Source organism: Cynocephalus volans, chromosome 7 (assembly GCF_027409185.1).
Source record: "Cynocephalus volans isolate mCynVol1 chromosome 7, mCynVol1.pri, whole genome shotgun sequence".
Classification (NCBI taxonomy): Eukaryota; Metazoa; Chordata; class Mammalia; order Dermoptera; family Cynocephalidae; genus Cynocephalus; species Cynocephalus volans.
This window is the reverse complement of record NC_084466.1, coordinates 191,310-217,704: the sequence shown is the minus strand read 5'-3', so window position 1 is coordinate 217,704 and position 26,395 is coordinate 191,310. Positions and strand designations below refer to the sequence as shown.

General features: G+C 37.8%; 1 protein-coding gene across 5 annotated transcripts in view; it reads left to right on the top strand.

Annotated features, from left to right (window-relative positions):
• The first annotated feature begins 11,977 nt into the window (after window positions 1-11,977).
• LOC134382622 (zinc finger protein 717-like) overlaps window positions 11,978-26,395 on the top strand; it is a 47,539-nt gene continuing 33,121 nt past the window's right edge. For 3 of the 5 annotated variants that reach the window (XM_063103334.1, XM_063103331.1, XM_063103333.1), the window contains exons 1-2: window positions 11,978-12,066; window positions 15,800-15,946. In XM_063103334.1, coding sequence (XP_062959404.1) covers window positions 15,932-15,946 — 15 coding nt within the window. In that variant the 5' untranslated portion in view covers window positions 11,978-12,066; window positions 15,800-15,931. Of the gene's footprint in view, window positions 12,067-15,799; window positions 15,947-19,720; window positions 19,872-26,395 lie in introns of all 5 variants that reach the window. The other 2 variants (XR_010024085.1, XM_063103332.1) reach the window with 1 other exon arrangement.

Below are 26,395 nucleotides of genomic sequence, written 5' to 3'. Positions count from 1 at the left end.
TGTGTAGACATATCACATGTTCTGTATCCACTCATCTGCTGATGGACATTTGGGCTGGTTTCAACTCTTAGCTGTTGTAAATAGTGCTGCAATGAACATTGCAAAACAGGTATACTGGTTGTCTTTTAACTCCGTTAATTGTTTCTTTTGCTGTGCAGAAGCTTTTTAGTTTGATGTAATCCCATTTGTTTATTTTTCTTTTGGTTGCCTGTGCTTTGTGGGTGGGTCATATTCATGAAGTCTTTGTCCAGTCCTACTTCCTGAAGTGTTTCCACTATGTTTTCTTTAAGAAGTTTTATTGTTTCACTGTGTATATTTAATTCTTCAATCCTTTTGAGTTGATTTTGGTATATGGTGAGAGGTATGGGTCTAGTTTCATTCTCATGCATATCGATATCCAGTTATCCCAGCACCATTTGCTGAAGAGGCAGTCTCTTCCCCAATGTATAGGCTTGGTGCTTTTGTCAAAGATCAGATGGCTGTAGGTTTTTGGGTTGATTTCTGGATTCTCTATTCTACTCGATTGATCATTGTGTCTGTGTTTATGCCAGTACCATTCTGTTTTGGTTATTATAGCTTTGCAGTATAGTTTAAAGTCAGGGAGTGTTATGCCTCCAGCTTTGTTTTTTTTACTCAGCATTGCTTCGGCTATGCATGGTCTTTTGTTATTCCATATAAATGTATAGTTTTTTCCATTTCTGAGAAAAATGTTATTGGAATTTTGATGGGGATTGCATTGAATTTGTATATCACTTTGGGTAGTATGAACATTTTCACAATGTTGATTCTTTCAATCCAAGAGCATGCGATATCTTTCCATCTTCTTGTATCCTCTCTAATTTCTCTCAGCAGTGGTTTGTAGTTCTCATTATAGAGATTTTTCACATTCTTGGTTAACTCAATTCCTAAGTATTTTATTTTTTTGGTGGCTATTGTAAGCAAGCTTTCTTGATTTCTCTTTCTGCATGTTCACTGTTGGAGAATAGAAATGCTACTGATTTTTGTGTGTTGATTTTGTATCCTGCTACTATGCTGAAATCATTTATCAACTCCAAGAGATTTTTTGTAGAGGCTTTAGGCTGTTCGATATATAGGATCATGTCATCTTCAAACAGGGACATCTTTTCCAATCTGGATGCCCTTTATTTCCTTCTCTTCTCTGATTGCTCTGGCTACTACTTCCAACAATATTTTGAATAGGAGTGGTGAGAGTGGGCATCCTTGTCTAGTTCCTGTTCTTAAAGGAAAAGCTTTTGGCTTTTCCCCATTTAGGATGATATTGGCAGTGGGTTTATCATATATGGCTTTAATTATGTTGAGATAATTTCCATCTATACCTAACTTATAGAGGGTCTTTGTCATGAATGAATGTTGAAATTTATCAAATGCTTTTTCAGCATCTATACAGATGATCATATGGTCCTTGTGTTTGATTTTATTAATATGGTGTATCACATTTATTAATTTGCATGTGTTGAACCAACCTTGCATCCTTGGGATGAATCCCACTTGATCATGTGTATAATTTTACATATGTGTTGCTGTATTCTGTTAGCTAGTATTTTATTGAGGATTTTTGCATCTATATTTATCAAGGATATTGGCCTGTAGTTTTCTTGTTTAGTTGTGTCTTTACCTGGTTTTCATATCAGGGTGATGTTTGCTTCATAGAATGAGTTTGGGAGAATTGCCACTTTTCAATCTTTTGGAATAGTTTGTAGAGAATTGGTGTCAATTCCTCTTTGAATGTTTGGTAAAATTCTACTGTGAATCCATCTGGTCCTGGGCTTTTCTTTGTTGGGAGCCTTCTGATAACAGCTTCAATCTCCTTTATTCTTATTGGTTTGTTGAGATTTTCTACATCTTCTTGGCTCAGTTTTTGGAGCTTGTGTGTGTCCAGAAATTTATCCATTTCCTCCAGATTTTCATATTTGTTGTCATATAGTTGTTCATAGTAGTCTCGAATGATTCCTTGTTATTCCAGATGTATCAGTTGTAATATCACCGTTTTCATTCTAATTTTTGTTATTTGGATCTTCTGTCTTCTTTTTTTAGTTAGCCATGCTAATGGTTTGTCAATTTTATTTATCTTTTCAAACAACCAACTTTTTGATTCGTTGATCTTTTGTATTGTTTTTTGGGTTTCAATTTCATTACGTTCTGCTCTGATCTTAATGATTTTTTTCTGTCTGCTAACTTGGGTTTGGATTGTTCTTGCTTTTCTATTTCTTCAAGGTGAAGTGTTAGGTTGTTCACTTGCCATCTTTCCATTCTTCTGAAGTAAGCATTTAATGCGATAAATTTCCCTCTTAGTACTCCTTTTGCAGTATCCCACAGGTTTTGGTATGATGTATAATTATTTTCATTAGTTTCAATAAATTGTTTTATTTTCTGTTTCTTCTTGGACCCATATGTCATTAAGTAGAATGCTGTTTAATTTCCATGTGTTTGTACAGTTTCCAGAATTTCATTTGTTATTGATTTCTAATTTTAATCCATTGTGGTCTGAGAAAATACCTGGGATAATTCCAAGTTTTTTTAATCTGTTGAGACTTGATTTATGACCTAATATGTGATCTATCCTGGAGAATGATCCATGTGCTGATGAGAAGAATGAATATTCTGAGGTTGTTGGATGGAATGTTCTGTAGATATCTGCCAAGTCCAATTGGTCTAGTATGTTGTTTAGATCTTGTGTTTCTCTGCTGATTCTTTGCCTAGATGATCTGTCCAATATTCACAGTGGGGTGTTCATGTCCTCTGCTATTACGGTATTAGTATCTATTTCCTTCTTTAGGTTTAATAGAGTTTGTTTTATAAATCTGGCTGCTCCGACATTGGGTGCATATATATTTATGATTGTTATGTCTTCTTGATGGATCAATCCTTTTATCATTATGTATTTGCTCTCAGTGTCTCTTTTTATGGTTTTTAGTTTAAAGTCTATTTTATCAGATATAAGAATAGCTACTCCAGCTCATTTTTTAATTTCTGTTTGCATGGTAAATCTTTTTCCATCCTTTCACTCTTAGTCTATCTGAGTGTTTATGGGTGAGGTGGGTCTCTTGATGGCAGCATCTAGTTGGGTCATCCTTTTTAATCCAGTTAGCCAGTCTGTGTCTTTTGATTGGGGAATTTAAGCCTTTTACATTGAGTTATTATTGAAAAGTGTTGATTTATTCCTAGCATTTTATTGATTTTTGTTTGGATGTCTTAGGTGTCTTTTGTTCCTTTCTTTCTCATTTACTGTTTGTTTTCTGTATTTGTTGGTTCCTTGGGTTGTAGATAGCCTTTTTGTTTGTTTGTTTTCTCTTCATGAATGCCATTTTTATTATACTAATATGTTTTGATTTTTCTTGGGTTTTTATGGCAGTGGTAGTTATTTTTCAGGAACCAAACCCAGTACTCCCTTGAGAATTTCTTGTAAGGGTGGTCGTGTGGGAGTGCACTCCCGCAGTTTTTGTTTGTCTGAAAAATATACTATTTGCCCTTCATTTTGGAAGGATAGCCTTGTGGGGTAGAGTATTCTTGGCTGGCAATCTCTGCCTTTTAGTATTTTGAATATATCATCCCATTCCTTTCTGGCTTTTAGGGTTTGTGGTGAAAAAGTCTGATGTTAGTCTCATTGGGGCTCCCTTATAGGTGATGTGATGCTTCTCTCTTGCAGTTTTTAAGATTCTCTCTTTGTCTTTGAGTTTTGCCAATTTAACTATAACATGTCTTGGAGAAGACCTTTTTGGATTGAATACCTTTGGGGATCTTTGAGCTTCCTGAATCCAAAGATTTGTGTCTTTTCCAATAACTGGGAAGTTTTCTGCCACTATTTTGTTGAATATGTTTTCAGTGTAATCTCCTTTTTCCTCCCCTCTGGAATACCCATGAAATGGATATTTGAGCACTTAAGGTTGTCTGATATCTCTCTCAGATTTTCTTCAATGCCTTTAATTCTTTTTTCTTTTTTTTTGTCTGCCTGTGTTATTTCAAACAGCCCATCTTCAAGGTCAGAAGTTCTCTCTTCTACTTCTGCAAGCCTGCTGGTTAAACTCGATTTAACCAGCAGATTTCATTGAATAAATTCTTCAGGTTGGCAAGCTCTGCTACATTAGAAAACATAGGAGAAACACTTCAGGAAGTAGGACTGGACACAGACTTCATGAATACGACCCCAAAAGCAAGGGCCACCAAAGGAAAAATAAACAAATGGGATTACATCAAAGTAAAAAGCTTCTGCACAGCAAAAGAAACAATTAACAGAGTTAAAAGACAACCAACAGAGTGGGAGAAAATATTTGCAAAATATACATCTGACAAAGGATTAATATCCAGAACATACAAGGGACTGAAACAACTTTACAAGAAAAAAACAAGCAACCCAATTAAAAAATGGGCCAAAGAGCTAAGTAGGCATTTCTCTAAGGAAGATATATGAATGGCCAACAGACATATGAAAAATGCTCATCATCACTCAGCATTCAGGAAATGCAAATCAAAACCACACCGAGATTCCATCTCACCCCAGTTAGGATGGCTAATATCCAAAAGACTGTGAACGATAAATGCTGGCGAGGTTGTGGAGAAAAAGGAACTCTCATACATTGCTGGTGGGACTGCAAAATGGTGCAGCCTCTATGGAAAATGGTATGGTGGTTCCTCAAACAATTGCAGATAGATCTACCATATGACCCAGCTATCCCACTGCTGGGAATATACTCAGAGGAATGGAAATCATCAAGTCGAAGGTATACCTGTTCTGAAATGTTCATTGTAGCGCTATTTACAATAGGTAAGAGTTGAAACCAGCCCAAATGTCCGTCATCAGATGAGTGGATAGGGAAACTGTGGTATGTCTACACAATGGAATACTACTCTGCTATAAAAAAGAATGAAATACTGCCATTTGCAACGACATGGATGGACCTAGAGAGAATTATATTAAGTGAAACAAGTCAGGGCCAGAGAGAGAAATATCACATGTTCTCACTTATTTGTGGTAGCTAAAAATAAATACATAAATACACAAATAAACTTGTGGGGGGAGGGAAGAAGACCTTGAAATTGATACGACAAACGAACACAAAGGATGTTGTTAGGAGGGAGGGGGGAGAGGAAGGTTGGGAGGGAGGTTTCGGTAATTGGCCACAATAATCAACCGCATTGTATATTGACAAAATAAAATAAAATTTGGAAGAAAAAATAATCTTACCTCAGTGGATGCAGAGAAGAGAACATATTTCTCACTCGCCTTTACATTCAGGTCAACAAGGGGTGCATTTTGCTCCTCAGAGTGACTCAGAGACCTCGGCTGATTCTGGTTCTGAACTCTCAGAGTTACGTCATCTAGAGCACATTTCAGTTTGCACACTAATTCTTCTATGCCTTATTGGAGGTAAATCATGGGCCATAACTAGTCTTTTGACCCTGCATAACTGTAAGGGAGCTTAGAAACATGGGGATCGGATGGAACATTTATGTCCATGGTTTCAACACACGTAGCATGGTCCATCCGATGACAGGAGATGTCTGTTATCCCAAATCAAGTCAGAAGTAAATTTCTTACACCTAAATGGGTGGAAAAGGAATTCCCCAAGAAAGATAAAGCTGGACATTAGTCACATTGGTAAGGACAGATATTCATCAGTAATAAACTATTGTAGTAGGAAAAATAGTAATGAAAATTCAACTTCAATTTCTATGAAAGTGACTGGACATTTTAAAGACAGTATGAGATATGAGAGGGCAGCCAGGGGACCCGTCCCATTGGGGCTGTGAATAACTGCAAAAGCAGGAAGCAGGTTGGCTCACATAAAAGGCATCTGAAATTCTAACCTCTGCTTTATCACCATTTTTTTCTTATCTTTTTGGTAAACCCTTTACTCTGTCTGCTGTCAGGTGATCTTGAAGATTTACTCCCTCCATCAACCTGTAAGCCATTTATTGAGGAAGAGTATGAGGAAGAACTGAGTATGGGAATGAAGCAGATGGGAGAGAGTCCACAAACCAAAATCGAGGAGAAAGAGACAGTAAGGGGGTAACAATTTGCTGCCAATGTTTTCTGATCCCAGCCTGCAGGTCCTGGAGCCCCAATGCCTCATTCAAAGTGCATCAGAGAAGACAAGTTAGAGAAGGAGGAAGCATTTAGTTCTTAAGAGGAGAGGCATTAAGAGTTGGGGGTGTAGGTGATGAAAGAAAGAGTTTTGAGAAAGAGAGAAAGGAGGGCTCCTGATAAGGGTGAATCCAGCACTTCTTTGATGCATCTGAATAACCCGAGTTGTCCTGCGCTCTCGGACACCTGAGGCTCTTCTTTCTTTCACCTTGCTGTCAACATTTACTCATTGTGACCCTACTCCCCAAATTCTATTTTAATAACACATGCTGGTGCATTGGGGCTAAGATTTTTATTTTAGACCTGTGGCCAAGGAGCAGTGGGCAACTGCAACACAGTGTACAAGAGAGTATTTCTCTCTCACTCTCTGTCTCTGTCTCTGTCTCTCTCTCTCTCTCTCACACAGACACACACAGAGACACACAGACACACACACACACAGACACACACACACACAGACACACACACACACAGACACACACAGACAAAGGCAAGCACAGTAGGAAATAAGACCTTTCTTTTTATAGGCAGATTTGTGTGATGACCACATTAGAATGAAGAGGCAACTTCAAGAAGACATTTCAAAGGTAAAAAGAGTGACTAAGAATAATTTGTGGTTTTCAGATGTTTTTGAAATTTAGCCCATTGTAAGAAATACATTTCATATTACACCAATTTAGCCTTGAAAAATTGAAGCACATTATCACACATGAAAAACTTCAATTTACAGAGTGAGTTACTGTCTGATATATTATTTTACATTACATTTCAATTAAAAATATATTTATCTGAAGTAAACAACACATTCCAGAATTATGAACGGGTCAAGGAAATCAAAATGGACATTAGAAAATACACTTATATTACTGAAAATGAGGATAGAATACACAGAGTGTGGAAGACAATTAAAGCGAAGCTTAGAGGAAAGTCTATAGATGTAAATATTTATATTAAAAAAGAACGACCTCAAATTACTGATCTTTGCTTATATGTGAAGACACTGAAAGAGGAAGAGCAAATAAAATTGAAGTAGGCTGAGGGAAGAAAAGAATCATGGTTGCAGGAGATATCAATGACTAGATAATGGGAAAAGAAAAAAAGAATAGAACACCAAAGTTAGTATCATGAGAGATTAAAGAAATGGACAAATCCTTAGCTAGACCAGAGAGAGAGACAGAGAGAGAGAGAGAGGAGAGAGAAGACACAAATAATTAAATTTAGAAATTAAAGAGGAGGGCTGGCCCCGTGGCTCACTTGGGAGAGTGCGGCGCTGGGAGCGCAATGGCGCTCCCACCGCGGGTTCGGATCCTATATAGGGATGGCCAGTACGCTCACTGGTTGAGCAAGCGGGCGACAACAAGCCAAGGGTTATGATCCCCTTACCGGTCACAAAAAGAAAAAAAAAAAAGAAAAAAATTAAAGAGGAGACATTACTACAATCCTCACATGTAAAACTATTTACAGAAGAATAATATGCAGAATGCCATGTTAATATATTAGATAATGTACATGAAATGGACAAATTCCAACAAACAAATTGCAAAATATGAGTCAAGAAAAAAATAAATCATAATAATAGACCTAGTACAGGTGAAGTGATTGTATTAACATTGAGAAACCACTACATACCAAGAAAGGATCGTGTCCAGAACTTTAATGATAAATACTATCATACATTTGGAGATTTGCCATCAACTGTTCCGAAAGTCTCTCCAAGATAACCGTTGTAGAGCTGCTTTTCCACTCGTTTCCTGCATCAGTATGCCCATGATACCGAGATTCTACAAAGACATTGTAAGCAAAGAAAAATTCAGAAGAATGTATCTTATGACTATAGTTGCAAAATTTGGTAAAAATATAAAATAAATAGAATCAAGCAACATATAAAAATAATTATACACCATGTAAATGTTTCATATATCCCAGGACTACATGTTTGGTTAATAGAAAATAATTACATAGTATGATGTGCTATATCAATAAATTAATAAACAAAGCCACACGACATTTCAATAGACGGACAAAACAAATTTGACAAAAGCTCACATCCTTCTATGAAGAAAACATTTAACAAAATAGGAATAGAAGGGAACATCCTCAAACTGATGAAGAGCATATGAAAAACCCACTACTCACACTATTCTTAGTGGTGAAAGTTCACATGCTTATTTTCTAAGATTAGAAGCAAGATAAACAATCCACCCTCACCACATCTTTTCATCATTGTACTAGATAGAAAAACTGGCAACAAGTAAATAAAAGGAATCTAGATGAGAAGGCAAGTACAATTTTCTGTATTTTCAGTTGACATGTTTTCGTATATATAAAACCATAAGGAATTAATGAAAAACTGTTAGAGTTCTGAAAAGTAACAAAAGACAAAATCAGTATACAAAAATCCATTGTATTTCTGTACACAAAATAAATAATAGAAATATAAAATAGAAGAAATGATTCTAGTTACAATAGAATCAAAATAAAATCCTTAGAAATAAGTTTAACAACAGAAGTGCATACTTGAACAGGCAAAGCTACAACACATGGCTAGTGTGGAAGCACTTAGGTATCATCCCTGAGCCTCTTCTCGTTGGAGGAGAGAATTTTACCTTCATAGGGGAAGGAAAGGGATTGCATTATTGGCCTTTATGTTAATAGAGGTGGGTTCAGGGTGAGGGCTGCACATCCAAATGTGTATTACTGTTTCCATTTTTATGTACAGGAGGCAGACACACAGAGAGGGAGTGACAAACTGTATCCAGAGTGTGAAAGATCCGGCAGCGACTCCTGCCACCCAATCCCTACCAATCAACCTGTGTTTAAAGGATTCCCACATACTATACCAATAAGTGTTTAAGAGAGAGGCATGGGATTTAGGAGTTCAAGGTTGGGGGTCTAGAGATTCTAAAGTCTGAGACAAGAAGGCTGTGGGAAGATGAAGGCTGGGTTCCCTGGATCTGCAATTAGAATCACTGAGGGGAAGTTGAAGAATCAAAGAAAACAGGGGAATTTGAACAAGGCAGGAAATACATTAGGAAAAGAGAAAACCAGGGATAGGTTTTAGGCATGACCGCAGCCTCTCACACATCCCATCCACACCCCCCCAATGTTTGCCCTTCTTTTACTGTGCCGCACATTCTAACACTCAAGCCCATATCAACTCTGATGACTCAAGAAAGGCATTTTTGCTTTTTTTGTAGTTTTTGTTTGTTTGTTTGGTAGCTGTCCAATGATGGGATCTCAACTCTTGATATTTGTGTTATCAGCACCACGTTCTCCCAAGTGAGCAACCAGCCAGCCCTAATTCCTATTTTAAGAGGAACTTCATCATAGCAGAAACTTTGATAAACCCGTGTAATGATCTCCTTGCCTGTTTTGCTGCAGAAACCAGAGAAGAAAAGGCAAAGTTCATGTCCATCCCCCCACCCACACACCCCAAAGTACTAAAATTTGATTTAATAAAGGGACAAATGGGAATTTCTGGGCAATTAATTATCAAACACTGCAAGTGTAAATTGGCACAAGAATTAAGAAATGCACCTACCCTGTGACCCTGCTATTTTACTTCACTATACATTAGAGCAGTTTTTCTAACTGTGTAATAGAATGCATTGAGACTCACAAATTAGTTTACCAGATGAGAACAAACATCTCAATGTTTTGAAAGAAAATAACCAAATAAATTTTTTAAAACACATTTACAATAAAATAGAGACATGATTTTTTCATACTTTATTATTATTATTATTATTATTATTATTATTATTATTATTATTATTATTATTATTATTATTATTATTATTATTATTTGACTGGCAAGGGGATTGCAACCCTCAGCACAGTGTGGTCTGCACCACGCTCAGCCAGTGAGCGCACTGGCCATCCCTATATATGATCTGAACCTGCAGCCTCAGCGCTACCAGCACCGCACTCTCCCGAGTGAGCCATTATTATTTCTTCTTTTTTAAAATTAAATCATAATTGATTATACATATTTTTGGGGTTGAACATTGAGATATGTTGATCAAATCAATATTACTAGCATACATATTGTTACGAATATTAATTTTTCTTTATGCCCCTTGTTCAATCTCTCCCCATCCCCATCTCCCTCACCCCCACCCTCCAATTACCCTAGATTTCTTCTCTCCCTTTGAAAGAATAATGGTTACTCTGTTGATTCATTGCCTAGATGATCTGTGCAATGCTGAGAGGTGTGTTCATGTCCCCCAATATTATTATAGAGCAGATGCTTCTTCTGTCACTCTGGAATGGACTTTGTGGAGAGAGACATCCTCTTCTTTTCTTTGGTCTCTGCTGGTGACTCTCTTTGTGTCAATGCACGCCAGTGGCTGGCAAACCATCTGCAAACATCTAACCACTTTTGTAGCAGCCATGATTACTGTGATGGCTGTGGTAGCCCACCCACATGGAGGTGATATTTTTGGTATGCTCCTTGGCCCTGGCAGTGTGCCTGGTTGTGGGCAAGGTACCCAGTCCCCAGATCCATGCTCTGGGCCCCCGGGAAGCCCCAAGGTGCTGGTGGTGTGCCTGGGCCAGAACTAATTTTTTGTCCTTTGCTTACTTCTAAAATGGTGGAACTTCCTGTGGGAACCAGTACTTGAGCTGTGTGGCTGAGCTAAATTGCTGCTTTGCTGCTGTTTCCCTAGGGAAGGCTTTTTGTGCAATTCAGGGTTTAATGGTTGGCATTATAGTTACTTCTGGCTCTCCAGAGACCCGGTGCACCTGGGTTGTGTAGAAACTCTGATCTGGGACTGAGTCTTTTCATCAAACTGCACCCCATGCAATCCTATATTCCTGACCAGTCTCCTCTGAGTGGTCCTGCACTCATGGGGGTGTGGATCAGCTGTCCTCACTGTGTCCCAGTGTTCTCTCAGTGGGCCCATCTCCCCCACCGCCTGTGCTCTAAACACTTTGCACGTGATGGGCCCTGTGCTGGTCCCTTGCAGTGACTCTCCAGCTTCTGAATGGCTCCCCCTTTTCAGCTATTCTGGCTCTTCGCTCCTGCGTGGGTTCCCAGGAGCCCTATTAGTGGTCTTGCTGTTCTGGGGGCCACCAATGTCCTCTTCTCCCCTGCTGCCTCTAAGCAACTCCATCCAAAAGGCACAGCTTTGGCTTCTACCAGTCCTGCTTCATGGTCTCAGCAGCTCCAGCCTTAAAGCTGCTGCGGCCCAAAACGCTATGAACAGTTTTTTCTTTGTCTCATCATGGCTTCTCCTGCCTTCATAAACTCTGTAGGTCTCTCCTTCTCTTCCCCTGAGCTCCCCCAGCCCTAGCTTGGCTGTTGGTACATTTTTGTAGTTGTAAATTGGTTGATTTGTGAGAGAGGGTTGCTGGGAACCATCCATTCTGGCATCTTGACTGGGACTCGATTTTTTCATACTTTAAAATGCATGTGTAAAAATAGACATAGGTCTATAATGGCAATATCAGGCCCCCATTTGAATTTCCCCATTACTGCCACAAAGTTTCAAGTTGTCAAACCAACATCTAATAAAAAATCAGAATTCCACATCTGTGGAATAGAGACTAGTCTATTGCCTGGTTGGAGACCAGTCTCGATCTAACAACGACTGATGTCCCGGTAGCAGTACTCCGTGCAGGGAAATTTTTAAAAATTTCTCGTTTGTTTCCTAATATAAAGCCCTAGAGTGGGAAATGTAGTCTCAGTGACCACTAACGGAACAGGCACAGGAGTATAGAAAAAGGTCTTCGTGTGTTTCTTCTGCGCATGTGCCTCCTCGCTCACCTCGCTGTCTGGGAAATGTAGTTTTGCCTTGCAATGACGTCACTCTCATGGGACTACTTTGGGACACGGTTTCAGGGTTTTTACTGCGCATGTGCGGCTCTGCACACTCCGCCATCTTTTGTGTAGAGATTCTGGGAGCTGCTGTTGTACCCACCCTGTTCCTCAGATCCTGCGGTTGGATTGTGCCTCCCTGAAGGTGGGTGTGAGGGTGAAAGAGGAGCCCCGCGGGCCTCGGGGGTGCTGCGGAGTGGGATGGTGTCTCGGCATTTGGAGGGCAGAAACGCCGCGAGCCTCGGGTGGGCAGGGCCTGGCGTGTGGCACGAGCGCAGACCTGGGCCGGGCCTGGCGGGGAAGGGGCGTTGGGTTGCGCCTTCCAGACGGTTCCAGACAGTTCCGGCAGAGGACGGCGCTGCCGGAAGGAGGGCGGGCGCTGCCGGGTGTGCAGAAGCCGGTTCCAGATGTCCCAGGATGGGGCTCAGGTCCAGGGTGGCAACGGGAACATGGGTAGGGGCGTGTGAAGATGTTAACGGACTCAGGACCGGCTGCCCGCCTCTTTGAAAAGCAAAGAAAAAAACCTCAGAATTCAAATGGTTGGTGTTAGAAGAGCAGGTGTATTCAGCTGAAGAAGAGGGCAGGCTACCCCATCTCAAAGATTTACGTTTACTGAGGGGTTTTTAAAGGAAGGTTTGAGGGAATGGAATGTGGGAGGTGAAAAGCAGGAGACGTGAGTTAGGTGCGGTCTCTGTGTATGCGTCAGATACAAGGTCTAATCAGGCCTCATCTGATTTCTGTTCTCATCTTCACTGTTGTCTTAGGACCCTGTAAGATTTTGATTTGTGCCACTGTGCATGGCTAGTGCCCAAGGTCAGCTTCCAGTTGTTTAGCCTTAATTATTTGTCAAAACTCTTCAAATCTTAAAGAACTGTTAGCTTTGCAAAGAACTAATTAGCTTCTCAGTCTTGTTTTCCTACTTAGTGAGCGAGATAAGAAAGTCAAGGGATGGGAAGCAAGAGTGGAGAGAAAAAAACTGTCCTTTAAAAAATTCTCCCCCGCCCCTGCATCCCAGGCAGCTTTACTACCCAACATGGCTTCAGTCCTGCTAACTCTAACAAAGACAGCGAGCCTGGGGGGTGTGCAGGAGGTCACATTCCAGCTCCGCCATCCAGGAACCTGGTACCGATCTATGGGCCATTGACTATACCCATCTGTAACATAAGCATGTTGATATTAGTATAATGCCCCCAGATTTCCAGAGAAATAACTGTGAGGCGTGTGCAGACAGTGTTACTCTGTGGCAGTTGTGTTGTGGAGTTTCTTGGTGTCTCTTCAGGTCAAGTTTCTGGTCACTCCTGCTCTGTGTAGTCTGCCTAGCACTCCTGGTCTGTGTTTACAGATGTTGATATAAGACCAAATTTTCAGGGACAGTGATTTCTAGGAGAGACATTTGGGCATGGGATAACATTCTGCTTTTCTTTGGGGTACAGGAGCTATGACAGAGTTTGAAGGAGGGTGCCCTATGAATGCGAATAGGAATCCCACCTGGGTGAACATCACTGTGGCCTGGACCCTCTCAGGACTGCTTCAAAGCAAAGGCAAAAGAGTCCCAGAAAGGCACAGCTTTCACAGCCCACGCCGTTATTTAGTCTAGTCCTTACAGTGCAAAGGAGTTGGCCGATAATACCGCATTCAGTAGCTATCTGAGACTGGGTGATATTGGAAGATTTAGTCCAACTTTGAAAAGGGAGAGTGAGTTTGAGAATAGGTAAAGACATAGGAAATGTTAGTCACTGAAGAGGTTTGAAGGTGTTCTGTGGGGTGCAGGAATAACCTGTCACAGCTGAGAGGATCTGTCTGCAGTGCTCTCTGAACACACTCCCATTCCTTCAATTTTCCCTCATTGTTCCTAGTGTCTGAGCTCTCTCAAAGCCAGCCTATCACCAATTTTGGCATCTAGAGATATGCTGATGGTTTTACATCTTCATAGTTTCTTTCTGGTAGTTCAGGAATATTTTGTGAGGTATTTTTATCTTGGAAGAAAAGTGAAAATAATTAGATATGAGGAAATGTGGGTTGCCCGGGGTCACATGATTTGTTGATTACATATGCTGACTTTTTGCCTGTTCTCCATTTTGCCACACTTTCATCAAAACAAGTGTTTGTTCACTGTTGACATTACTTCTGTAATGCTGAAGTCAACTTAAAACAATGTATGCTTTAACATACGTTGCCTTACACATCCCTATCCTTTTTTGATCTCCAATGCTTTCTGTGGATCATGTCACCACAAAGAGTAAATAACAAGTACTTCCTTTAATGTCAGTATTCTGTTCTTGAAAATCACAAATTTTGCCAATATATATGTATTGGAGGCAATTTTACATTACTTAAAAGGGAAAATTAGGATACTAGTGTGCTTCAAATACTTCGTGGAGAGATCCCTATTTTCTTTCAATTATATTTTTCCATGAACTTTTGAAAGTACTCTGGTGCAGTTCACTACTAACTTATAAGAAACAGACACTTTTTATGTTTTTAAAGTAAAGAACTTCTACATGATATTAAACAAAACAAAAAACCAGAAAATCTGGCACCTTAGTTTACTGATGTGCAAGCAATTGGTTTTATTGGTTCACATAGCCTGCGTTAGCGCCAGGAGCCTCAATGAAGTCCTCTTAATTGACATTCATTGTAATTTTCAAAACTTGTCCCTGTGGTTTTGAAGGTATATTGATTGTATTTGGCATATAGTTTAAGGTTTTTTCTCACACATAATTTTGTTCAAAATATTGAGTTCTGGGGGCTTAGGTGTATCATTTAGCATTTGCCATGTAAGGAACAAATTAAAACCAAATGGCTTTAAAAATCTAGCCATTTTATTATGTTGAGGTTCTATGAATCCACATTTTGGGTGTGTTTAGCTGGGCAGTTCAGCTTTAGTCACCTGGTGCCTTGACTGAGGCTGGTTAGTTCAAGATGGCTTCACTCACATATCCTGTGGTTTGTGCTGACTCTTGGCTGGGCCCTGTGTCTCCAAAAGTTTAGCCCCAGGCTTCTTCACACTATGATTGTGTTTAAGAAGGCAACCAAGCACCCGTGGCCAGTTCTTGTCAAACTTATGTTTGCATGATATTTGTTGAAGTGCTGTTGGCGAAATCAAGTCAAATAGCAAATTCCAGTTCAGTGTCAGAGCATACTACATGAGAGTTTGGGTGCTGGGAGATCCATCACTGGGAGATCCAATGTTATTGGAATAGTGTACCAAAAGAAATATACATAATGTGTATTTTATTTTACTATATTTTATTATTTTATTTTATTTTATTTTATTTAAAATAGATGACTGGTAAGGGGATCTTAACCCTTGACTTGGTGTTGTCAGCACCACATTCTCTTAAGAGAGCTAACCAGCCATCCCTATATAGGGATCTGAACCCTTGGCCTTGGTTTCAGCACCACACTTTCCCAAGTAGGCTATGGGCTGGCCCCATAATGTACATTTTTTACCTATGTGATCATGGGTAAAAGATGTTGGGTTGCATGATGCATACTAAACAGATATTTAGGTACATATAAATAAGATGTGTTCTAGTGGAAACACTGATCTGGAGTCATGTGTGGAGTCATTATATTAATGTGAAAATAGTAATATAGCCTAACTATATTTCTATAGCATTAGTTTTAGCAATGACACAATGTATTTTTCTTTGGTTTAAATGGTGAAATATTATTTTAGGTAATGTTGATTCTTGCTAAATTTGTAGGTAATGTATGTTTTTATTAACTCCAAAAATAAATTGTGTGTCTAATGTGTACCAATTAATGTACTTGCAGATGCACATTTAATGGTTCTTTGTTACAACTTATTGACCATAAAGGATTGTTGTCTCACAGGGTGGCTTCTTGTTTGTTTGTTTGTTTGTCTTTTCCAGCTAACGTGTACAGAGTTTTGTGCAGGAGAATCTGGGGTCGAGCCACAACAGTTCTCTTCTTAATCCACTCTATTCTCTCCTCTCCTGGCTAAGCTGCCAGAGTGCATTGTGCATTTCCAACAGCAAGAAAAGATGGATAAATCTCCAGTGAGTTGTTTCTTTATTTATTCTTCATTTTTTTCACTGTGTTACCTGGGTATTACGAGGAGCATGAATTAAAATGAAAAAGCAGAAATGAGTAAACCTCAGCCTGAAGGAAATGTACATATGTAAGGTCAAGTTTGCATGTAGATATACCAAGATATAATAATTCAGAGTATCTAAGTTGAATAAAAATTTGTCTCTGGTCTGTCTAATGTCATGTCAAAAAAGCAGATGCTTTTTTTACGTGATTGGAGTGGACCTGAGAAGAGAATATACTGAATTCTCATGGGATATCAGAGTATCTAAGTTGAATAAAAATTTGTCTCTGGTCTGTCTAATGTCATGTCAAAAAGCAGATGCTTTTTTTTACATGATTGGAGTGGACCTGAGAAGAGAATATACCGAATTCTCATGGGATATGAGGATATATTGTCACTAAATTTTGTTGTTGTTTTTAAAAAGATGACTGGTAAGGGGATCTTAACCCTTAAATTGGTATTGTCAGCACTATGCTCTCCTGAGTGAGCTAACCGGCCATCCCTGTATGGCGATCCAAACCCTTGGCCTTGGTGTTATCAGCACCACTCTCTCCCAAGTGAGCCATGGACCAGGCCTGGCACTAAATTCTGAAATTCCATTTCTGTTAGAATGTTTTTGACTGCCAACCTGCAAATAAACACATAGCTTTCCACAGTGGAAATGGTTAGTGAGTGCTAAGGCACATGTTGCTGAATAAGTAGACTGTAAGGTTTCATGTAATTTAAGACTTTCTCACCCACATAATTTTGTTTAAATATTCTGAGTTCTGGGGGCTTACATGTATTATTTAGCATTTGCTGTGTAAGAACAAATCAAAATGCAATGGTTTCAAATGTTTGGCCATTTTATTTCCTTGAAGTTCTATGGATCGACATGTTGAGTGTACTCAGCTGGGCAGTTGTCATGCTAGCGTTACCTGGATGGCAAATGTAGCTTTAGTGACCTGGTGCTGTGACTGAGGCTGTTGATTCAAGATGGCTTCACTTACAAGTCCTGTGGTTTTTGTACAGATTTGGAAGACTGTACTTGAATCATGGATAAAACATGGAATTATCACTTAAATTACAACAAAATCCAGTGCCAATTCTGTAGTCTTTTTCTAACTTGAATCCTCTGCCACATTTGAAACTGCTGTTCGTGATCTCATAGAAAGTCTTCTGTGTTAGTTAGTTTCTCTCATGGCATTACTGATGGTTTTCTCTCTTCTTTCTTCTTCTTTCTTCTAAACATTTCTCATCACAGGGCTTCATTCTGGGTACTATTCTCACTGTGCTCTTCTTGACTGATTCATTCCTCTGTAGTTTACACTCTTGGTTCTCTTTAGCTTCTTCCCTTTTCTACTTCTTCTCTTTTCCTTGGGTTATAGGTTCAACTCACTGTTGACTGCTTTTTGTAGCTATTCAAAAGGTACCTTAAGGTCAGTGAATCCAAAATGAAAATGACATCTACCTCTTTTCTCTTACATGTGGTATCACTACGATCCATGCAGTGACCCAAGCCAGTGAAATGGGATGTTTTCTGGACTCTTCCCTGTTTCTTGTGTCTAATCCTTTGTGGTGTCAATTCTTGCTACTTTTGTTTGCTTGTTATTTTCATTTATTCAGATTTCTGTATACACTGCCTATATAGGGGGAGGAGGTGTTGGTACTTATAAAGACAATAACTTTGTTCCATTGGAAATATTCTTGTAAAACCCTGAAAGGCATGTTTCCTGGGTGATGAGGTTTAATCCCTGGTGACCTGTGCTTCTAACAAGTACCTGTGGTGACATCCTTAATAGTCTGAGGGAAGAAAGCCTTCAGAAATTAGTGGGACATTCATGAAGAGCCAATAAAAGGGCATGCAAAGAATAAAAACAGAAATTGCAGATTTTCATAATTTGTTCATTTTGCTTCTATAAATTTATGTCAGTGATTCTACGTGCAGTTTTTCCTACTGTACAGTTTTCTGTTTCTAGTGCAAGAAGACTTGTCATATTTTTAAACTTTCTTACATATTGTATTTTATTCTCCTATTTCAGGTAATCACTTAGAAATGAGTGAGAAAAATGGTTGTGTGCATTAGTCAGTATATTTATAAACTAGAACCATAGCTAATAGTCAGTTAAGAAAGAAAAGTGACAAAATAGTTAACTGAAAGTTGACATTCTCAGAGTTTGAGATGTAACATAAGATGTGAAATGCTGGCTTTATTTTGGACTTAATGTTCAGTGTGAACCTACATTCTTCTTGTTGCATATCAGAGTACTGTCTGTGGTTTCTAATGACTTGTTTGGTGTTCCAGTGATCAGCTGTGTAGCAAAGTGATACAAAACCAAGTTGCTTAGAATAACAATTTCTTCCTTACTCCATGTTGGAATGTTGTGGGTAAGACTGTAAAAGGACAGTGTAGGTTGGCTGCTACATGATGTGTCTGGTCTCACATGGAAGAACACTAGTGGCTGGAGACATTGGGCAGACATCCAGCCCTCTCTTTGTGGCCAGGTGGGCTTTCTCAGAGTCTGGCAGTCTCAGGGTAGTCAGGTTTGTCTGGCTTCTCCTATGGCAATTGTCCAAGAGGCCCAGGAAGTGGCTGTGAGGCATCTGGTTATCTATACTCAGATACCAAAGCATGTCTCCTAACCCATTTTTTTAGTCAAGCACATCACTAAGAGCATCCCTGATTCAAAAGGAAGACAATTAGATTTCAACTCTCAATAAGAGGAATAGTAAGACTTTGCAGCAGTCTTTAATAGACCACAGTTTGCTTTCTGGCCAGAAGTTTCTACCACATGCAAAATGTATTTTGCCCCTCTCAAGAGCCCTAGAAATCTTCTACTGTTATACCATTGACTGAAAACCCAAGTAAATCATGTCCAGTGACATGTTATTTTCATCTCCTCAACATGTGGCCAGCTCACATTGAGGAGAATGACATAAACATGTGGGCACTTCCCTTCAGACACAGTGGGTGGTAAGGGACAGTACACTGCAGGCACTGGTTTGAGCAGTAGGTTTTGCACATTGGGCACCTGGTTTAGTTCTTTGATTAGGGCCTCGTGTTTGTCTCTGGAAACAGTGTCTTCCTACTTCTGCACTGTGCCCTTTGGGCTCTCACTATTCTCTGTCAACATCCATTTTTCTTAAATGCCTGTTTGCAGTTGACGAATTTCTTTGCCTATTTTTAGGTTATAGTAGTTGAAAACCCAATGACCCTTTAAAAATTTTTATCTGATTATGCTCTTTAGGGAAATTACCCTTGTATATTTCTAAAAAGCACAGCCTTCCGTTGTACTATAATCCATTATACCAATGCTACCTCTGTGTGAGGCCCTTTTTCCTCTGGCCTCGCCTTCTCTCTGAGGCAGCTATTTCTTAAGGAGTTTTATTTATCAGGCACTGTCTATGTATCACACCCTATCATACTTAGAATAGTGGAAATATATTTCTTAAACAAAACACTGTAATTCTTGAAACAAAGTAGTTTGTGTCTTTGAAAATATTTTGTTGGAAAAAACTTGGGTTGAAAAGTAGTTTTCTTTTAAACTCAGCAAGTTTTGGCTCCTTTATATTTTCTTTAAATTTTGTTTGAATTTGAACATCTTTCTTTGTTTTATTGTTGCTTATTTATTTACTGATGGATGGCCTATGTGTTGTTCCAAACCCTTGACCTTGGTGTTATCAAAACTGTGCTTTAACCATCTTAGTGATCTGGCCACTCAACCCTCTTTAATTTATCTTTCTTCTTCTGTTTTCTCAGTGGCAGAGAGAGGAGACCAGCTAGCACTTTTCCCATTGTTCACAGAATTCTCCTTTGGCAGACCCCTGAGAGGTTGAGATTTCCTTTCCATTTTCCATGCTGTGATAGGCAATATTGGGGCTCACATCCTTCAGTGCTCCATTTATTTCTGGTAATGTATTTTGTGCTGAAGCTTTTTTTGGCTAGTATTAATATTTCCACTGAAGCTTTTCATAATTAGTGTTTGTGTAGTACTTTTAATTTAATTTTGCTTTTTTAGCTCTCAGTCTGTGTCTTTGTATTTAAAGTGTATGTCTCTGGACAGCATATTATCAGGTCTTAACTTTTCTATCAAATCTGATAGTTTTTGCCTTAAGTAGAATATTTAGACTAATTCCATTTAATTTACTTATTAAAAGGGATAGATTTAGGTCTGCCATTTTGCTATTTTTCTTTGTCATTGTTGTCTCATCTACATTTTAATCCTTTGCTTTTTCTTTTACCTAAGTTTTTTTGTTAATCAAATATTTTTAAATAGTTTGTTCCATCTATTGGTTTTTAAAACATTTATTTTAATTTTAGTTTTGGTAAAGAAAAATACACTATAACAAAAAATTTAGCATTTGAGTTCTTTTTTACCTTTAAGTAGTATTATGTATATTTACAGTGTTGTGCAGATGTCCAGAACTTTTTTTATTTTGGAATATTGAAGCCACACTAACATCTGAATAATGTGTGTTCCAGAAGGGGAGAGAAAAGGAAAAGGCATTGAAATTATATTCAATTAAGTAAAATCAGAAAACTTCCCGGGTATAGGGAGAGAATGGATTTTCAGGTGGAGTATGCTCAAAGATCCCAGAACCATTTCAATCCAAAAAGGTCCTCAGCAAGGTACATTATAATGAAATTGGAAAAGTTCAAAGACAGAATCTTAAAAGCAATAAGGCAGAAAGATCAAGTTCATATAAGAGAGCCACCAACAGACTAACAACAGATTTTTCATCAGAAACCCTAAAGGCAAGAAGAGAATAGGGGGATATATTCAAAATACTAAAAGACAAAATTTGCCATCAAAGACTATACCCAGCAGTCTATCCTTTGGAAATGAGGGAGAAAAAATATATTTTCTATAAAAACAAATACTATGGGTTTTCACCACCACATAATCAGCCCTACAGGATATTCTGAAAGGTATACTACATCTCATATCTGAACAGCAATAATCATTACCATGAATACAAAGGAATAAAATCCATTAATAGAACAAAAATGCTAATGTTAAAGAGAAAAAAATCTTGTATCTAACCACCTCAAAAAAAACAACAAACACAGAAGACAAACTATAAAATGGAAATAAAGGAACAAGAGGTATTTAAAACATCCAAACAAAAATCAAAATGACAGGAGCAAGTCAACATATTTAAACAGTAACTCTTAGTGTAAATGGATTAAATACCCCACTCAAAAGACACAGACTGACAGATTGGGTTAATGATAAAGGGATCTATCCAGTAAGAAGAGATACTGATCATAAGTATATATCCACCCAACAATGGAGTACCCAGGTAACTAAGGCAAATGCTATTAGACCTGAAGAAAGAGATAGACTCTAATATTATAATAGTTGGGGACATGAGTTCCCCTCTCTCATTACTGGGCACATCATTAGGTGAAAAATCAACAGGAACACATGATTTAAACTGCACTTTAGACCAATTGGACTTGGCAGACATCTACAGGACATTTCATTCAGCAACTACAGCATATATATTTTTCTCAGCACAATGAACATGCTCAAGGATACACCACATGTTAGGTCACAAATCAAGTCTCAGCAAATTTTTATAATTGAAATTATTTCATTTACATTTTTTGATAACAATTGATTTAAACTAGAGATCAATAACAGAGAAAACTCTGGAAAGTTTACAAATATGTGAAAATTAAACAACAATCTCCTTTATGACATATGGATCCAAGAAGAAATTAAACAGGAATTCAAAAAGTTTCTTGAAAGTAATGAAAACACAGACAAATCATACTAAAACATGTGGGAATACTGCAAAAGCAGTACTGAGGGAAATTGATTGTGATAAATGCTTATATTGGAAGACTAGACGGGCTGTAAATAAATATTTGAACACTACACCTCAAAGAATTAGAAAAATAAAACAATGACAAAAGTAGTAGATAGAAAGAAATCATTAAATCAGATCAATACTAAATGAAATAGAACCCACCCCAAATGATACAAATGATCAATAAAAGGAAAAGTGCTTTTGAGATGATAATCAAAATAGACACACCATTATGTAGGCTAACAAAATAGAGAGGACACAGATAGTAATCAGAAATGAAAAAAGACATCAAAACCATTACCACAGAAACACAAAGAATCATTGGGCACTATTATAAACAACTATGCAAAAATAAATTTGAAAACCTGGAGGAAATAAAGAAATTTCTGGACTCAGAAACTACAAAGACTGAATCAAGAAAATATAGAAAACTTGAACAGACCAATACCAAGCAATGAGATTGAAGGAGTAATCATCAATCTTCCAACAAAGAAAATGCCAGGACCAGATGGCTTTCCTGCTGAACTCTACCAAACCTTTCAAAGAGGAATTAATACCAATTCTCTTGAAACTATTCCAAAAAATGGAAACATAGGTCATTCTCCCAAACTCATTCTGAGGCAAACATCACCCTGATCCCAAAAGCAGATAAAGACACCACCAAACAAGAAAACTATAGGCCAATATATTTGATGAATATATTTGGGAAAATCATCAGTAAAATATTCACAAGTAGAATACAGCAACACATACAAAAAATTATACATCATGATCAAGTAGGATTCATCCCAGGGATGCAAGAATCATTCAATGTACACAAGTCAATAAATGTGATACACTCCATCAACAAAATCAGGGAGAAAAACCATATGATCATCTGAACAGACATTGAAGAAGCATTTGACAAAACTCAACATCACTTCATGGTAAAGAGTATCAGCAAATTAGATATAGAAGGAAAGTATCCCAACATGATAAAAGCCATATATGACAAACCTAATGTCGTTGTCATTCTGAATGGGGAGAAGTTGAAAGCTTTTCCGTAAGAATGGGAACAAGACAAGGATATCTACCCTCAGCTGTTATTTAACATAGTATAGGAAGTACTAGCCAGAGGAATCAGGCAAGAGAAAGAAAGCAAGGGCATCCCAAACAGAAAAGAGAAAGTTGAATTATCCCTGTTTGCAGAGATAGTGATCCTATATACAGAAAAGCCTAAGAAGTCTGCAAAGAAACTCTTAGAGTCAGTAAACAATTTCAGTAAAGCAGCAACATGCAAAAATCACTAGTGTTTTTGAAGTAGCAGGAAAAAAGTCAAGAAAGCTATATTCCATTTACAGTACTCTGCCACAAAATAAAATATCTTGAAATACAGTTAATGAAGGATGTGAAAGATCTCAACAGTGGAATCTGCAAATCACTGTTGAAAGAAATGAAAGAAGACAACAAAAAGTGGAAAGATATTCCATGCTTTTGGATTGGAAGAAATGGATTTAAAACTTAAATATAAGACTTGAAACTATAAAATTCCTAAAAGAGAAGTTATAGGGGAAACATTTCTGGAAGTAGGACTGGGCAGAGACTTTATGAATATGACCCCCACATCATAGGCAACAAAAGGAAAACCAAATGGGATTATATCAAATTGAAAAGCTGCTGCACAGCACAAGAAACAACGGAGGAAAAGAACCACCTACAGAGTGGGAGAAATTATTTGTAAACTATGCATCTGATGAAGGATTAATATCTAGAGTATGCAAGTAACTCAACTTAAATGCAGAATAACAAATAGTCTGATTTTAAAAATGGGTGAAGGAGCTGAATAGGCATTTCCAAAAGGAAGATATACAAATGGCCGACAGATACAGGAGAAATTGCTCAACATCACTCAGCATCCAGGAAGTGTAAATCAAGCCACATTGAAATATCGTATCATTCCAGTTAGACTGGCTACTATCAAAAAGGCAGAGAATAACAAATGCTGGTGAGATGCAGAGAAAGAGGAACCCTTATATACCATTGGTGAGACTGTAAATTGGTGCAGCCATTATCAAAAACCATGTGGAGGTTCCTCAAGCAACTACAGATAGAACTGCCATATGATTGAGCAATCCCACTGCTGGGTATACATTCAAAGGATTGGAAATAATTATGAAGAACGGACACCTGTACTCACATGTTTATTGCAGCTCTATTTACAGTAGGCAAGAGTTGGAATCAACCTAAATGTTCATTATCAGAAGACTGGATAAGGAAAATTTGCTATATTTATACAATGGAATACTACTCTGCCTTTAAAAAGCATGAAATATTGCCATTCACAGCAACATGGATGAATTTAGAAAAAAATATGTTAAGTAAAATAAGCCAGGTATGGAAAGAAAAAATTTGCATGTTCTCACTTATATGTGACAGCTAAGAAAATAAATAACTTAAAAATTAAATAAGAGAAATATACAACAGTCACAATATTGTTCTTCAGGTAACATTAAAATTTTGATATTTCCCTACCTTGGACTGAATGCCCCCCCCAAACTTGACCCCCTCTGTGACAGTGTTAGGATGGTGGGTAATCCTATTAGGCATTGGACTTCAAGAGTAGAAAACAGAAGTGAGGTTACTAGAAAGAGGAAATGCTCAGGGGGATGGGGGAAGAGAAGTATTTGTAAAGGGTCACAAAAATCGATTACACTGTATATAGAAGAACATAGTAATTATCCTTATTTGAACATCACATATTGCACATATATTGATATCCAATTCTTTATCTCAAAGATATCTACAATCAACTATGTTGCAATGAATAAACAATTTTTAAAAAGCTTTTTATTGAACCTTCACTTATTTCTTTCATTTTCTTTATGTATATCTTGATTCTAACCTATCTTTTTTCTTCTTCATGTTTTTTTTTTTTTTTTCCACACTGCTTCCAATACAGGTGTACTGGCAACAAATTCTCTCAATTTTTGTTTCCCTGAGAAAGTCTTTATTTTTTCTTCTTTTTTACAGGTTGATTTCATAGTGTACAGGACTCTGTGTTGTAGAGTTCTTTAATCAACTGTTTGGATATTTCACTGTACTCTCTCAGTTACACAGATTCTCAGGAGATTTTGGGTGTAATTCTTAGCTTGTTTCTTTTTAGGTAAGATATTTTTTTGTCCCTCTGGCTTCAGATTTTTTAAAATTATTTTTGATTTTCTGAAGTTTGAGAACTACATGCCTAGATGTAGATTTTTGGCATTTATCTGGTTCTGTGCAATTTTAACTCCCTTGATCATTGGTTTGGTGCCTGAGAGATTAATTTGTGGAAGTTCTCAGACATTATTGTTCTAAGTGTTTCTTCTATTTTTTTTTCTCCATCTCTCTTCTACTGGTTTTCTCATTACTCTGTATTACAACTTTTGACATTGTCCAACACTCTTCAGATGTTATGTTCTGTTTCTTTTCTCTTTTTCTTGTGTGTGTATGCTTTTCAGTTTTTAATTTCTTTGATTTATCCTCAAACTCAGAGATTTTTTTCTCAGCTATGTTCAGTCATTTATGTTCAGTTCGTGAGACTGTGATGCCAATACTATCAAGGACCACAGTTTGATTCCTATACTGGCCTGGCCCCTGTGTATCTTTCTAACCATCCTGTATAATTATTTAAAGAATTTTCACTCATAGAATTTCAAATATGTTGGATTTCCAAACAGACCAAATCCAAATACATATATATATAATGAATTATATATTGATATAATGAGTTATATTAGCAGACTTTTTAATAATGAGCTTTCCTTTAATTGTGGAATAATTTTAGAAAATTTCTTCTTGTTTTTCACATTCTATTTATTTTCCTCTATCTTATGTTTAAGGATAAAGTGCTTCTGCAGACTCTATCCTTGTTTTTTTTTGTTGTTGTTGTTGTTCGTTTGTTTTGTTTTCACTTGGAATCTCTTAGGTTTGCTCATTTATTCTGATTTCTTCAGGTAACATTGAAATTTTGATATTTCCCTGCCTTGGACTGAATGTCACCCCGAAACTTGACCCCCTCTTGTGACAGTGTTAGGATGGTGGGTAATCCTATTATGGTAGTTGATAGATGGGGCTTTAACGATGTGATTAGATTGTAGGACCATACCATAATGAGTGGGTTAATAATGGTGGGCAGGGTTGTGGTACTGAGGGCTTTAAAAGAACATGAGAGATTAACCTCTCCCTGCCCTGCCACTTTTTGCCTCGTGAGACCCCTGGTCACTGTCATCTCCTTCAAGGTCTTCACTAGCTGTGTTCCCTGGACTTTTGACTCCCCAGCTTTTGAATCTGCAAGTAGTAAATTTTATTTTCTAGTAAATCACCTAGTTCCAAAATACCCAGGTATTTTGTTATAATCAACAGAAATGGACTAATACATTTCCAAATCTTTATCTTCAGCTTAGATCTCTCTTGACCTCTGGAATCATGTATCCAATTGCAAATTGGACATTCCCACAGATATTTCAAGTATAATGTATTCAAGTCTGTTTTATTTCTGCCCATCATATTTTTCTGTCATACTAAAAGCTACACTTTACAGTGCCAGTACCTAATTAGCTGTAATTATGTAGAGAGCCTGAGAGTAAAAGACTTTTATTTT